We start from the raw sequence: 14,347 nt of genomic DNA on the forward strand, positions 1-14,347 counted from the left end.
ACGCCAGAACACACTACACAGGGCCGCCATGCAGGCGGCCTTATATAGTTTGGGGCGTGTACTAAACCCCCTGAACCATAATTGGCCAAATCCACCCTGGCTTTGGCCAATGACAGCTCTCTCTACAGACGACGCTGTGATTGGCCAAGCATGCGGGTCATAGTGCATACTTGGCCAATCATCAGCCGGCAATGCACTAACGCCCCCTTCGAATTTGGCGCGAACGGCCCATATTGTTCGCAATTCGACGGACGATCGAACAGACGATGTTCGAGTCGAACATGGGTTCGACTCGAACACGAAGCTCATCCCTAATCAGAACATCAGTAAGGGGGAAACTACTGTCAGGAGCAAGGGAGGTGGAGGGTGGGAGGGAACAAAGGGGTTCCACTTTCACCAGGAGTCACCATCATTAAACATTGTGTGCAGTTCTACCTATCTCAGATCAGCCGTGTTACTTCATTCCGAGTCCTAGTCCAAAGGCAACGGTTGCTCATGGACCCAGGCCGCCCATAACTTGTCAAATTTTTTTGGGGCAATTACATCCCATGTGCGTCAGCTTGTATAATGGCAGCACTAGATCTATCAGGGATTGCCATTGTTGGACCGGGGGGGAAGGGGCCTGTTCCATTGTAACAGGATTGCTTTCCTAGCATAGAAAGCGGCATAACATACAAATAGTTTTTTGGACTGTGGGGAATCTAATGTGTCGCAAATACCCAGCAGTAGGGGTATTGGGTCACAGGAGCCCAGGCATGATATTTAAAGGAATATTTCATTTTTATTGTTTCACTTTAAGCATTATTAAAATCATTGCTCCCGAAAAAACGTTTTTAAAACTTTTTTTTTGCATTGATACATGGGGCAGGACCCGGGTCCCCAAACACTTTTTATGGCAATAAATTGCATATAAGCCTTTAGAATGAGCACTTTTGGTTTTTCATGTTAATGTCCCATAGACTTTAACGGTGTTCTGCTGCTTTCAAATTTGCCGCAAACAGATAAACAGGTGAACGGGCGAACACCCGATGTTCGAGTCGAACGCATCGGGCTCATCCCTACTGATAATAGAACATGTCTGTCCACAGATTCCGTGGACCATCTGACATTTATCAAAATGAATCAGTCCTGGATTACCTGCAGCTAGGAAGCCCCTGAAGCCACTGATTAAGTGTTTTTGGGCTGTGGAATCTCTGCAAGACTTCTAGGCTGCCTAGCGTTGTGGGTTCTGATTTCATCTGGAAGATTTTTTTTTGGTTTAAGTTTCATGGGAACAATTAACATGCAAAGACCACATTTTTCTGCACCTGTTTGACAGGTGAATATCATTTAAATTTTTGACAGCAAGGCCAATTCTTGCTTTCATCAAGAGTACCTCTATAGGGTTATGGTGTGAAGGCGCCACTGACACCCAAAGCCCAATTTTTCCGCACCCATTACTTCTATCCAAAGTCTGTGGAAGAGAAACCAGAATTGTTCCAAAAAATCTCTAATCTTGTTCCCAATGCACTACATTGTGCCTTCATCATACAGACTGGCTCTTCAAGCCGTTGCTTAAAAAATAAAGAAAGCTTGCAGCGAAAATGTAATTTTTTGGGGTTTTATAAATGCAATTATTGCTGTAGCAGCTTCTATACACAGTACAGATGTGCCACTTTACAGGTAACTAAGGGGACCACCCGTGCACTATATTGAAAGGAATTTCTATTTTTGATGCTTTTACTTTAAGCATCAATAAATCACTGCTCATTTAAAAATTACGTTTTTTACAAACTTTGTTTTCATTGATACATGTCCCCCAGGGCAGTACCCAGACCCCCATAACCATTGTATGCCCAATTACTTGCATATAAGCCTTCAAAATGGGCTCTTGATTTTTCACGTTCGGGTCCCATAAACTTCAATGGGGTTTGTTATTCGGTTCCGAACTTTCGTGATGTTCGAAAGTTCTGGTGTGAACCAAACAGGGGGTTGTTCCGCCCATCCCTACCCATAAATAAAGGTCCATAGAGAGATGCCTGAAATAAAGGTTGATGGTGGCACCCTAAATAAAGGTCAAGGTTGGGATTCCTTAAACAAAGGTCTATGGATGAACACCATAAATAAAGGTCCTTGGTGGGACTCCATAACTAAAGGTGCTACCTGATTTTAGAGCACACATAGTAGCATCAGCTCTGCATTAGGCCAAGGAAGGAGAAGAAGGGTAGAGCTAGCTATCACTTTTTGGACTTCTGTTTCAGAATTTATTTCAGATACTTATATAGAGCTGTCAATTTACGCCATGCTTTACATTTATATATATATATATATATATATATATATATATATATATATATATATATATATTATACATTCACATCAGTCCCTGCCCTCAAGGAACTTACAATCTATGATCTCTGACTCACATTCATATACATACTAGGGCCAAATTAGGCAAAAGCCAAATTACCTACCAGAATTCTTTGGAGTGTGGGAGGAAAACTGAGTACCCAGAGGAAACACATGTAAGGACAGGGAGAACATGCAAACTCCAGGCAGGTAGTGCCATGGTTGGGATTTAAACTAATAACTCTATTTCTGCTAGGCAGAAGTGCTAACCACTTAGCCACTGTGCTGCCCAATAAACAATGCAGAATGTTTACCTTTATTTTTAATCAGTTTTATCTTGTTCAGGTCATCCGTCATGTTGGCAACTGGAAAGAAAAAACACAAAGCTGATGAGACTGAACATTATAATGATGTTTTTCTTCACTTCCTCTCTAAATGACAATGGTCACCAGGACATATATACAGGGTGGAATTCCTCAAGTGGGGACACAGACTGTAAATAAATAAACTCAGAGATTCCAATCCTGCTTTCTATCCAAAAGAATGATTTGAGCTTTCTGAGAATTTCCTATAATTACCTGATTTCTGCAGATCAGATATACCCTTTTTCAATGCAGAATCTAAAAAATAAAATATAATAATAAAAAAAAGTAAATATAAATCAGAAACATTGGACAACAAAACTCTCCTCAGACCATAAGGGTAATCAGACTACGCAGAAAACATGTGACTGCTCAGAACTACAATCTTCAGAACACGGACAGCGATAAAGCTTTACAATTGATTCAGAAAGTGAAATAAGAAGGGTGAGTCACTTCCCTAACTATTTCAGTTGTGTATGTACAGTATATTTAAGCTTGAGCTTTTGAGCTCTGTACAGAATAAGTTTTTTTTTTCTAAGAAAACAGATAGAGAGCCTAGAAAACATGTAGAAAGGAGCAGAGAGAGAGATAATTTTGATACTGGTTACAAGGTCTGCCTTGTGTATCTGCAATTGGCACTAATTTATCAAGGGTACTAGCGGTGCATGTGTTTTTTTTTTTTTTTTTTTTGTTTTTTACACACAGAGTCAGAGGGTGCAGGTTATTGGGGCCTGCATTGATGTTGGGGGAGGTTCTCTGGCCTTTAACCACTTCCCAACTGTGAGGGGTCTCTCTACAGGAGAGACCTTTACCAAGTACTTGGTTGACTGGCGTTGGCCTAGGTAGACTTTAGTGTGCCTTGCGCCCCAGGGAGCTCAGTATTAGAGGTCCCTCTTTTTTGCAGGCTTGGACATTTCTCCACCATCTATGCATTTATTTGTGTGCTGCAATTTCACGGTTCACAGGGAATTTGGCAATGCACAGCATAGCGGTGCTATGGTCTCCTTCCACTAACCTCCTCCTCCACAGAAGTATGTATGCAGGATCTCCTTCCACTACCTTCTCCTCCACAGAATTATGTATGCAGGATCTCCTTCCACTACCTCCTCCTCCACAGAATTATGTATGCAGGATCTCCTTCCACTACCTCCTCCACATAATTATATATGCAGGATCTTCTTCCACTACCTCCTCCTCCACAGAATTATGTATGCAGGATCTCCTTCCACTACTTTCTCCTCCACATAATTATATATGCAGGATCTCCTTCAACTACCTCCTCCTCCACAGAATTATGTATGCAGGGTCTCCTTCCACTACCTCCTCCTCCACAGAATTATGTATGCAGGGTCTCCTTCTACTACCTCCTCCTCCACAGAATTATGTATGCAGGATCTCCTTCCACTACCTCCTCCTCCACAGAATTATGTATGCAGGGTCTCCTTCCACTACTTTCTCCTCCACAGAACTATGTATGCAGGATCTCCTTCCACTACCCTCCTCCACCACAGAATTATGTATGCAGGATCTCCTTCCACTACCTCCTCCTCCTCCACAGAATTATGTATGCAGGATCTCCTTCCACTACCTCCTCCTCCACAGAATTATGTATGCAGGATCTCCTTCCACTACCTCCTCCTCCACAGAATTATGTATGCAGGATCTTCTTCCACTACCTTCTCCTCCACAGAATTATGTATGTAGGATCTCCTTCAACTACCTCCTCCTCCACAGAATTATGTATGCAGGATCTCCTTCCACTACCTCCTCCTACACAGAATTATGTATGCAGGGTCTCCTTCCACTACCTCCTCCTCCACAGAATTATGTATGCAGGAACTCCTTCCACTACCTCCTCCGCCACAGAATTATGTATGCAGGATCTCCTTCCACTACCTCCTCCTCCACAGAATTATGTATGCAGGGTCTCCTTCTACTACCTCCTCCACAGAATTATGTATGCAGGATTTCCTTCCACTACCTCCTCCTCCACAGAATTATGTATGCAGGATCTCCTTCCACTACCTCCTCCACATAATTATATATGCAGGATCTCCTTCCACTACCCTCCTCCACCACAGAATTATGTATGCAGGATCTCCTTCCACTACCTCCTCCTCCTCCACAGAATTATGTATGCAGGATCTCCTTCCACTACCTCCTCCTCCACAGAATTATGTATGCAGGATCTCCTTCCACTACCTCCGCCTCCACAGAATTATGTATGCAGGATCTTCTTCCACTACCTTCTCCTCCACAGAATTATGAATGTAGGATCTCCTTCAACTACCTCCTCCTCCACAGAATTATGTATGCAGGATCTCCTTCCACTACCTCCCCCTCATCCACATATGTATGCTGGATCTCCTTTCACTACCTCCTCCTCCACAGAATTATTTATGCAGGATCTCCTTCCACTACCTCCTCCTCCACAGAATTATGTATGCAGGGTCTCCTTCCACTACCTCCTCCTCTACAGAATTATGTATGCAGGATCTCCTTCCACTACCTCCTCCTCCACAGAATTATGTATGCAGGGTCTCCTTCCACTACTTCCTCCTCCACAGAATTATGTATGCAGGATCTCCTTCAACTACCTCCTCCTCCACAGAATTATGTATGCAGGGTCTCCTTCCACTACCTCCTCCTCCACAGAATAATGTATGCAGGATCTCCTTCCACTACCTCCTCCTCCACAGAATTATGTATGCAGGGTCTCCTTCTACTACCTCCTCCTCCACAGAATTATGTATGCAGGATCTCCTTCCACTACCTCCTCCTCCACAGAATTATGTATGCAGGGTCTCCTTCCACTACTTTCTCCTCCACAGAACTATGTATGCAGGATCTCCTTCCACTACCCTCCTCCACCACAGAATTATGTATGCAGGATCTCCTTCCACTACCTCCTCCTCCTCCACAGAATTATGTATGCAGGATCTCCTTCCACTACCTCCTCCTCCACAGAATTATGTATGCAGGATCTCCTTCCACTACCTCCTCCTCCACATAATTATGTATGCAGGATCTCCTTCCACTACCTCCTCCTCCACAGAATTATGTATGCAGGATCTCCTTCCACTACCTCCTCCTCCACAGAATCATGTATGCAGGATCTTCTTCCACTACCTCCTTCTCCACAGAATCATGTCTTCTGCTCTTTCCACTGACATTTTACTGCTGAGAGTATGAAAGTAGCTGCTGAATCCTCTCAAAAGTAACCCTCGGTTCACAAACACTCACCATTCTTCATCTGTAATATTTCCTTTTGCGTACTTTTATCTAAAAAAGAGAAATGGAACTCTCAACCGTTGGAGAGATCAGGTGCAGTTACAGCAATATCTAAACAGATTTGTCAACACATCTTTACTGTGGGCATCACAGGATCTCATTCACTTACAATAATTCATCATATAATTTTAAAGTGAACCTCTCATCATTCATGGGGTTTAATGGTGGGTGTAAAATGTTTAGTAATGTGTCCTAATAGTAATGTGTGTAATATTTCTAGGTATTTATTACCTCTAAAAGATATCACAGAACTCCCACTGACCTTCATCTGCCTTTCTCTACAGAGGGTTGTTGCCAAGTACAGATGGTCAATAACCAGTGAATAATGTGCTTGAACGTTTTTAAAAAAAAAAAAATGCTTCCCACATAAAATACAAATCTAGAAAACACCGAAAGAAATCTAAAACCCCAAAGCCACCATCCACGTTCTTTAAAGGGAAGTCTTGCTGCAAAAAAAATAACCTTAAATTAGGGCCCTATCAATATTAACTAAGTCAATATACACTGAAAATAAAGAAAAAACCCCAAATGCCACCACCCTAAAACAGATGAACATTTTTAAAAGAAAAAAAAAAAAAAGAAAAAACTTCATCTCTCAGTTGTGCTGGATTGATGGCTACAACATGAATGTCCACCATGTAGATAAGATTGGAGAGGGATTTCTAAAATGGGTTTAACCCTTTCCCTGCCAGAGCTGTTTTTGCATTATTTTTTTTTGCACTTATGTTTACAAAATAATTTTAGACCTGAAGATTGCATTAAACCCCCAAAATATCATATTTTCTGAAAGCAGACAAATTGGAGAATAAAATTGTGTCAGTTCCTATTTTTTTTTTTTTTTACACTATAATTGCTCAAAGGTCTATAAAAAGCTAAAATTTCAGTAAAAAATAGTTACATAGTCAGTAAGGTTGAAAAAAGATACCAGTCCATCCAGTTCAACCTGTGTGTGTGTGTGTTTATGTCAATAGTAAATTGCATATCCTTATATGTTGTGATCATTAGGATGCCCATCTAAAAGTTTTTTGAGACTATCAATGCTCCCTGCTGAAACCACCACTTGTGGAAGAGAGTTCCACATCTTTACTGCTCTTACAGTAATGAAAACTCTACACAGATTAACATTAAATAACTTCTCTTCCAGTTTCAGTGAATGGCCGTGTGTCTTTTTAAACTCCCTTCCACCGAAACGTTTTTTCCCTATGCTAGGGTCACCAGTACGCCATTTGTACATCGCTATCATATTCCCTCTCAAGCGTCTCTTCTCCAGAGAGAATAAGTTCAATGCTTATGCTTGTAGTCTTTCCCTTGCCTCTTACATTTCTTATTGCATTCTTTGTATTGTTGGAATGCTGATGATGACCCCTCAGCCTTATATTTTTTGAAGGCCTTTTCTTTTGCTTTTATATGCATTTTTACATTAGAGTTTAGCCACCCTGGATTTATTTTAGCTCTTTTATACTTATTGTCCATTGGAATGCACTGGCCAATACCTTTATTTAGTATGCTCTTGAAGCACTCCCATTGTTCCTCAGTGTTCCTTGTACCTAGGATTTTAACACATTTAATATCGTCTAGCAAAGAGCAAGGTTTAGGGAAGTTGACCTTTTTGAAATTCAGTGTTCTTGTATTACCCTTGTGCTTCATATTTTGTGCTTTATACTGAATTTAATTGACCTGTGGTTGCTGTTTCCTAAATTGCCCCGTACTTCCACATCCGTGTTGTTTTTATTTAGTAGGTCTAGTAATGCATTATGTCTTGTTGGTGCATTCACCAAAAGACCCATGAAATTGTCCTGCAAGACATTTAAGACAATTGCAAGCCTTAGATGAATGGGCAGTTGCTTCCGCCCAGTCCATATCTAGAAAATTAATATAACCCATTATAATAACACTGCCCTGCCTTGCTGCCATTTCTAGTTGTGATAGGAGGTAAGTCTCCTCCTAAATTTATTTTAGTGCACACTAACACAAGACAATACCCATTTTTTTTTGTACAATATAAAAAAGGTTGCGCTTAATAAATACCCAACATGTCAAGCCTTAAATTTGTGTGCAACTACATGGGGGATACCCTATACAAAGGTCTTAATCAAGAAGTGGGAGGCCAAGGATCTCTGAAACAGAACTTAAAGGGAAGAACTTTGACCTTTAATAGTGTTGAGTGAAAAGCTCATCCAGACCCAGACATTTTTCCACTCACCATTGAAACTTTTTAATTTTTTTTTTTTAAATTATATACAGATTAACGTTTTGTAAAATTTTTTTGGTTTTCATTTTACATTTTTTATTGTTATTTTTTTACCTTGTAAAGCTACCCCTACCCTGGTAAAGTAAACATGGGCAAGGCTGTAACTAAAATTTCTTCAAGCAATCATAATTTGGATTACTTGGTGTTAGCATAGTAAGAAGGACCTCCAGTGGCAGGACGGGTGAAGGCCGATATGACAACTCACAATGTAAATGTTTAGTGACTCCATCAGATGGAATATTTATTGGAGGTGGAGCTCAAGAATGTGAGTAGAGCAGCAAATCTAGGATGGTATGAAGGTCCTCCAGTGGCAGGACGGGTGAAGGCCGACATGACAACTCACAATGTAGATGTTAATGACTCTATCAGATGGAACATATCATGGAGGTGGACCTTAGAAATGTGAGTAGAGCAGCAGTTCTAGGATGGTAGGAAGGCCCTCCAGTAACAGGATGGGTGAAGGCAGATATGACAGCTCAAGATGTAAATATTTTCCATCCCCAGATGAGCCCTGCTGCAAAGTATTGCATCAAAAATTGTAATTATACACCCCTGTTAAACAGGCTGAAAATTTGGGCCTTGGGCACTGGTGCCACAACACTGCAACCCCTCACAGATACTCTAGTTGGAGCGCAGAAATGAGCCCTGCTGCAAAGCATTGCATCAAAAATTGTAATTACACGCCCCTGTTAAACAGGGGCAGAAAAATTGAGCCTTGGCCACTGGTGGCGGTGCCCAGAACCATGATGGCTGTCTATCATTAGAGAATGATCTGCTCTCAGTCCCTGGGCCATAATCAGTAGGCTTTCCCCTATACTGTTCTCTCTGGCTCCCCAATACTGTTACCTCCTACCCCCCATTCTGTTCTCTCCTGCCCCCCCCCCCCACACTCTTCCCTTCCCTTCTTTCTTCACATATGTCTCATGTATCCAGTAAGATTCCCTGCGACTTAGCTGACATATGACAAATGACCCCCTCTACAGTGTTTAGTGACCCTCTCTATGCCCCAAAATCTAAGGCTGCGGGGTTCCTGATTATGAAATAATTTAAAATGCCTAGAGTCATTATGAGTCTTTAACCCTTTTTTGATGTTGTTTACATGTTCCCCCAAATGAACATGTAAAGGTCTGGAGGTTCTACCAATGTATTGCAAACCACAATCACATTCAAGCAAGTAAACAACAACAGTATTACATGTAATCAATTGCTGAATAGAATAATTTGTATTGGTAACTGTGGCTAAAAATTCTTTACGCTTTTTATTGTTAACCTTCGAATGCCTACAGGCTGTACACTGTCCACAGGTATAGAAACCACTAAGGAAAGAGAAAAACCTATTTGCGGACTGAATAGGGGGATTTACTCCTGGGGCTATACGATCCCGCAACATAGGAGCTTTTTTATATATATAAATTGTGGTCTTGCTGGTAGCACCGGGCCTAACACCTTATCCTGTTTGAGTACAGACCAATTTCTTGAGACTATCTTTTCAAACTTCTTATATTGTACATTGTAGTCCAACACCATTTTAAAATTATTCACATCATTTTTAGATTCCCTATTCTTTTTAGATACTAACACCTGTCTGTCAGTAGTGCTCAGTTTCTCTATTTCTCCATCAAGGGTATATTTATCATACCCCTTCTGCTCAAACCTAGAGGCTAAAACCTGCGATTAAGAGACAAAATCCTCCTCTTGAGTACAATGTTGTCTCAATCTAATGAACTGCCCCTGGGGATATTGCACAGCCACATACGGTGGTGGCAACTCTCCAGGGGGATGTAGGTATTCCGATCTGTTGGTTTAAAATAGTTGCACATCCTAAAATGCTCATTACCCTTAGAGATTTCCAAGTCTAAAAAGACCATGCTTTCCAAACTGTTTTTCCATGTAAGGGAGATGCTCTTCGTATTATCATTCATTGTCTGAATAAACCTATCCAAACTAGACATCTCTCCTTCCCAGACCATAATGAGATCATCAATGAATCTCCTATAACAGACAAGTTCAGGGGGGCGATTCTTGAAGACCGCCTCCTCCTCCCAGTAGGCCATAAATAAATTGGCCACACTGGGAGCAAAACTGGCTCCTATCGTAACCCCTCTGGTTTGTAAATAGAACTGTCTGTTTTACCAGAAATAATCCCCGGATAAACAGAAATTCAGACTCTTTAGAAGAAATTTTAGGTGCTTCCTGGGAAGCTCAGAAGAGGATAATGCCCATTATACTGATCATACAGCATCCTCATGCACTATGATGGTATGTAATGAGCTTACGTCGGCTGTGACAAGGATACTAGAGTGGGTACACTTCAAAGACTCCAAAATCTGAATGATGCATTTCATATCTTTAAGGAAGGCATCTGTTTTCAAAACCAACAGTTGAAGGAAGGAATCCATGCATTGACCCAATCTAGCAGAGACCGATTCAATCCTGTTCACGATTGGTCTGCCTGGAGGGTTGACACTATCCTTATGGATTTTTGTGAGAAAACAAATGATGGGGTTTCTACAAAAAAAGAGGATCCAAATAAGCAGCCTCCTTCTTATTGAGAACACCCCTGACCTTCCCACCTTCAACTATGGTGTGAAGTTCATCTTTGAACTCCATCAAAGGGTCTTTATTCAATAATTTATACGTGTCACCGTCACTCAACGAGCGACCCATCTCTTCTGGGTATTATGACTTACTTAGGACAACTAAACCACCTCCCTTATCTATAGGATGCATGATGATTTCCTTTTGCTTCTCTAAAGACTCAATGGCATTCCTAATATACTGGGGATCTACCAATTTCCTCACTTTAAGACCATCCAGATCCTTAGCCACCATATTCTTAAACACCTCTAAGAATTTATTATCTGTATTGAGAAGGTTAAATGTCGATTAATTGCGAAGTTTAGAATGAGCCCCTTCATCAGCTGCAACATTCCTAATAGGATTTGACAAAAAATATTTTTTGATATTAAGATTCCTAATATATTTTTGTATACTTACATACATCTGAAATTTGTTGAGCTTTTTGGTTGGGGCGAACTTAAGCCCTCTGTCCAGAACACGTATCTCATCATCATTCAGAGAAATGCCACTCAGATTTTATATTCCTGTTCCTATTGGGGTTTTGACCTTTTAAAATCGCCTACCCCCTCTCCTTCCTCTCTTTCTTTTTTTTGCGTTGTGGGCCATTTTCTATGGACATTTGTTGAGGGAAATGTCTCCACCAATCCCTCACATTGGGCTGGTAGGCAGGGGAACCCCTCCCTGGCCCACTCTGCGCCCCCGAAAAATCCCCTCCCTCACAGGAGGCATGATTTTGTAAAGACACAAATCTATAATGGATGGGCACTTGCCCTCCTCTGGGATATGGTGATCTCCCTATTGGAATAACTCTCACGAGATTCACAGTAGTGGTGAGTGTTTTCCCAATTTTGGGGACCCGGGTCCTGCCCCAGGGGACATGTATCAATGCAAAAAAAAGTTTTAAAAAGGGACGTTTTTTCGGGAGCAGTGATTTTAATGATGCTTAAAGTAAAAAAAAAAGTGAAATATTCCTTTAAATATCGTACCTGGGGGATGTCTATAGTATGCCTGTAAAGTGGCGTGTGTTTCCCGTGCTTAGAACAGTCCCTGCACAAAATGACATTTTTAAAGGAATAAAAGTCATTTAAAACTGCTTGCGGCTTTAATGTAATGCTGGGTCCTGGCAATATGGATGAAAATCAGTGAGAAAAATGGCATGGGTACCCCCCAGTCCATTACCAGGCCCTTTGGATCTTGTATGGATATAAAGGGGAACCCCGCACCCAAATTATAAAAAGGAAAGGCGTAAGGGCCACCAGGCCCTATATACTTTGAATAGCAGTATACAGGCGGTGCAAACAAGACAGGGACTGTAGGTTTGTTGTTAAGTATAATCTGTTTGTAATTTTGAACTGGTACATTTTTATCGTGTTTAGCTCCAGCCAAAAAATCAATTTTAAGCTTTTTGGAAAACATAGGGAAGGGTTATCACCCCTGTGACATTTGTTTTGCTGTCTGTGCTCCTCTTCAGAAGATTTCACCTCACTTTTTGTCCCAATGACAAATGTTTTTTAGAAAATTTGGGTTTTTTAGTGAAACAAGGATTGGTGATAAAGCATCAGTGGAAAGAAGAAACGTTTTTCCCATATTAACTCTTACAGGAGAGAATTTCCCTTCCTAGGGGTAGATTTAATCTTACTTCCTGTTGTCTCCTTCCGTTTGCAAGTAGGAGTCGTTTGTAAGTTGGATGTTTTAAATTAGGGGCCTGTCCTATATACTCAGAAGAAATTTGGGCCTTAGGTGTTGTTGTGGCCACAACACTGTAAGCCCTCACAGGGCCCTGCTGTGAAATATTAGATCAAGAATTCTAATTACATGCCCCTGTTGAACAGGGGCAGAAAAATTGAGCCTTAGGCACTGGTACTGGTGCCACAACACTGCAACCCCTCACAGATACTCTAGTTGGAGCGCAGGAACGAGCCATGCTGCAAAATATTGCATCAAAAATTGTAATTACACGCCCCTTTTAAACAGGGGCTGAAAAATTGGGCCTTAGCCACTGGTGGCGGCGCCCAGAACCAAAAATGTTCTTACAAACTATCAGCATGATCATTGAGGAGGAAGAGGATAATCACTCAGCATAACAGGATAGTCACTCAGCATCAGCATAGGCAGTCTTGAAGGGATCTGACATTTCAAAAAAAAATATTCGGTTACATCAGCGTCAGGTGCTTGGTAGCTGGTGGTGATTCAAGACTGATTCATTTTTATGAAGGTCAGTCGATCAACCGAGTCGGTGGACAGACGCACCCTGTGATCGGTTACAAAGCCTCCAGCAGCACCGAATGTGCGTTCCAAAAGAATGCTGGATGCAGGACAGGCCAGTAGCTCAATTGCATACTGTGCAAGCTCTGGCCAGTGATCCATCCTCAAGACACAGTAACCCAAAGGATTTTCGGTGGGAAAGGTGTCCAAGTCAGATCTTGCCCCTAAGTATTCCTGCACCATGTAAAACAGACGCTGACGATGGTTGCTGGAACCGATCATACCTTGGGGCTGCGGACTAAAAAAATAGTCTGAACGCATCGGTCAGACGGCCACCTTCTCCACCGCTCCTTCTTTGACTGACCGAAGCCTCAGCAACACATTGTCTAGGAACAGGAGTTTGTAACCTCCTAGTCTCTGGGAATGCGTTGCACAGACCTTTCTGAAAGGCCTCCCGAAGATGTTTCATCCTCTGCTCCCTCTGCGACAGCAAGATAAGGTCCGCAACCTTACCCTTGTAACGTGGATCAAGGAGGGTTGCCAGCCAGTATTGATCCCTCTCCTTGATACCACGAATAAGAGGATCCTTCCGCAGGCTTTGCAGGTTCAGGGAGGCCATGCAGTGTAGGTTTGCTAGGGCATTCGGTCCGGAGTCCTCTGGGTCACTAAGGACGACATGATCCGCAGCCACCTCCTCCCAGTCACGTACAAGTCCATGGGTTTCTTGAGACTGTAAATGATCCCTTAAAGACTGCTGCTGATGCTGAATGCCAGGCTTCACCTCCATGCTGACACAATCCTCCTCCTCCTCCTCCTCATCCTCTTCCTGTGTGATCGGCAGGCACGCAGGAACACTGTCTGGATAAAGGGGGCCTTGAGAGCTAAGGAAGTCCTCCTCTTACTCCCTCTGTTCTGCCTCAAGTTCCCTGTCCATTATTCCATGCAGCGTGTGCTCCAACAGGTGGACAAGGGGGACAGTGTCACTGATGCATGCACTGTCACTGCTCACCATCCTCGTGGCCTCCTCAAATGGTGACAGGACAGTGCATGCATCCTTGATCATGGCCCATTGGCATGGGGAAAAAAAACAAGCTCCCCTGACCCTGTCCTGGTGCCATAGTCACACAGGTACTCATTGATGACCCTCTACTGCGTGTGCAGCTGCTGCAGCATGGCCAACATTAAGTTCCACCTGGTGGGCATGTCACAGATTAGGCGGTTCTTAGGCAGGTTAAATTCCTTTTGGAGGTCTGCCAGCCGAGCACTGGCATTATTTGACCAGTGGAAATGCACACAGACTTTCCTGGCCTGCCTCAGGACATCCTGTAAG

At 42.3% G+C, this 14,347-nt stretch overlaps 1 protein-coding gene across 1 annotated transcript in view; it reads right to left on the reverse strand.

Moving 5' to 3' along the window:
* The window catches only part of LOC141133726 (C-type lectin domain family 10 member A-like), a 72,369-nt gene that overhangs the window by 40,559 nt on the left and 17,463 nt on the right, over positions 1-14,347 (reverse strand). The window contains exons 2-4 of the mRNA XM_073623248.1: positions 5,934-5,972; positions 2,907-2,948; positions 2,643-2,693 (exon numbers count right to left, since the gene is read on the reverse strand). Coding sequence (XP_073479349.1) covers positions 2,643-2,693; positions 2,907-2,948; positions 5,934-5,972 — 132 coding nt within the window. The remainder of the gene's footprint in view (positions 1-2,642; positions 2,694-2,906; positions 2,949-5,933; positions 5,973-14,347) is intronic.

This window comes from Aquarana catesbeiana, linkage group LG03, assembly GCF_042186555.1.
Source record: "Aquarana catesbeiana isolate 2022-GZ linkage group LG03, ASM4218655v1, whole genome shotgun sequence".
Lineage (NCBI taxonomy): Eukaryota > Metazoa > Chordata > Amphibia > Anura > Ranidae > Aquarana > Aquarana catesbeiana.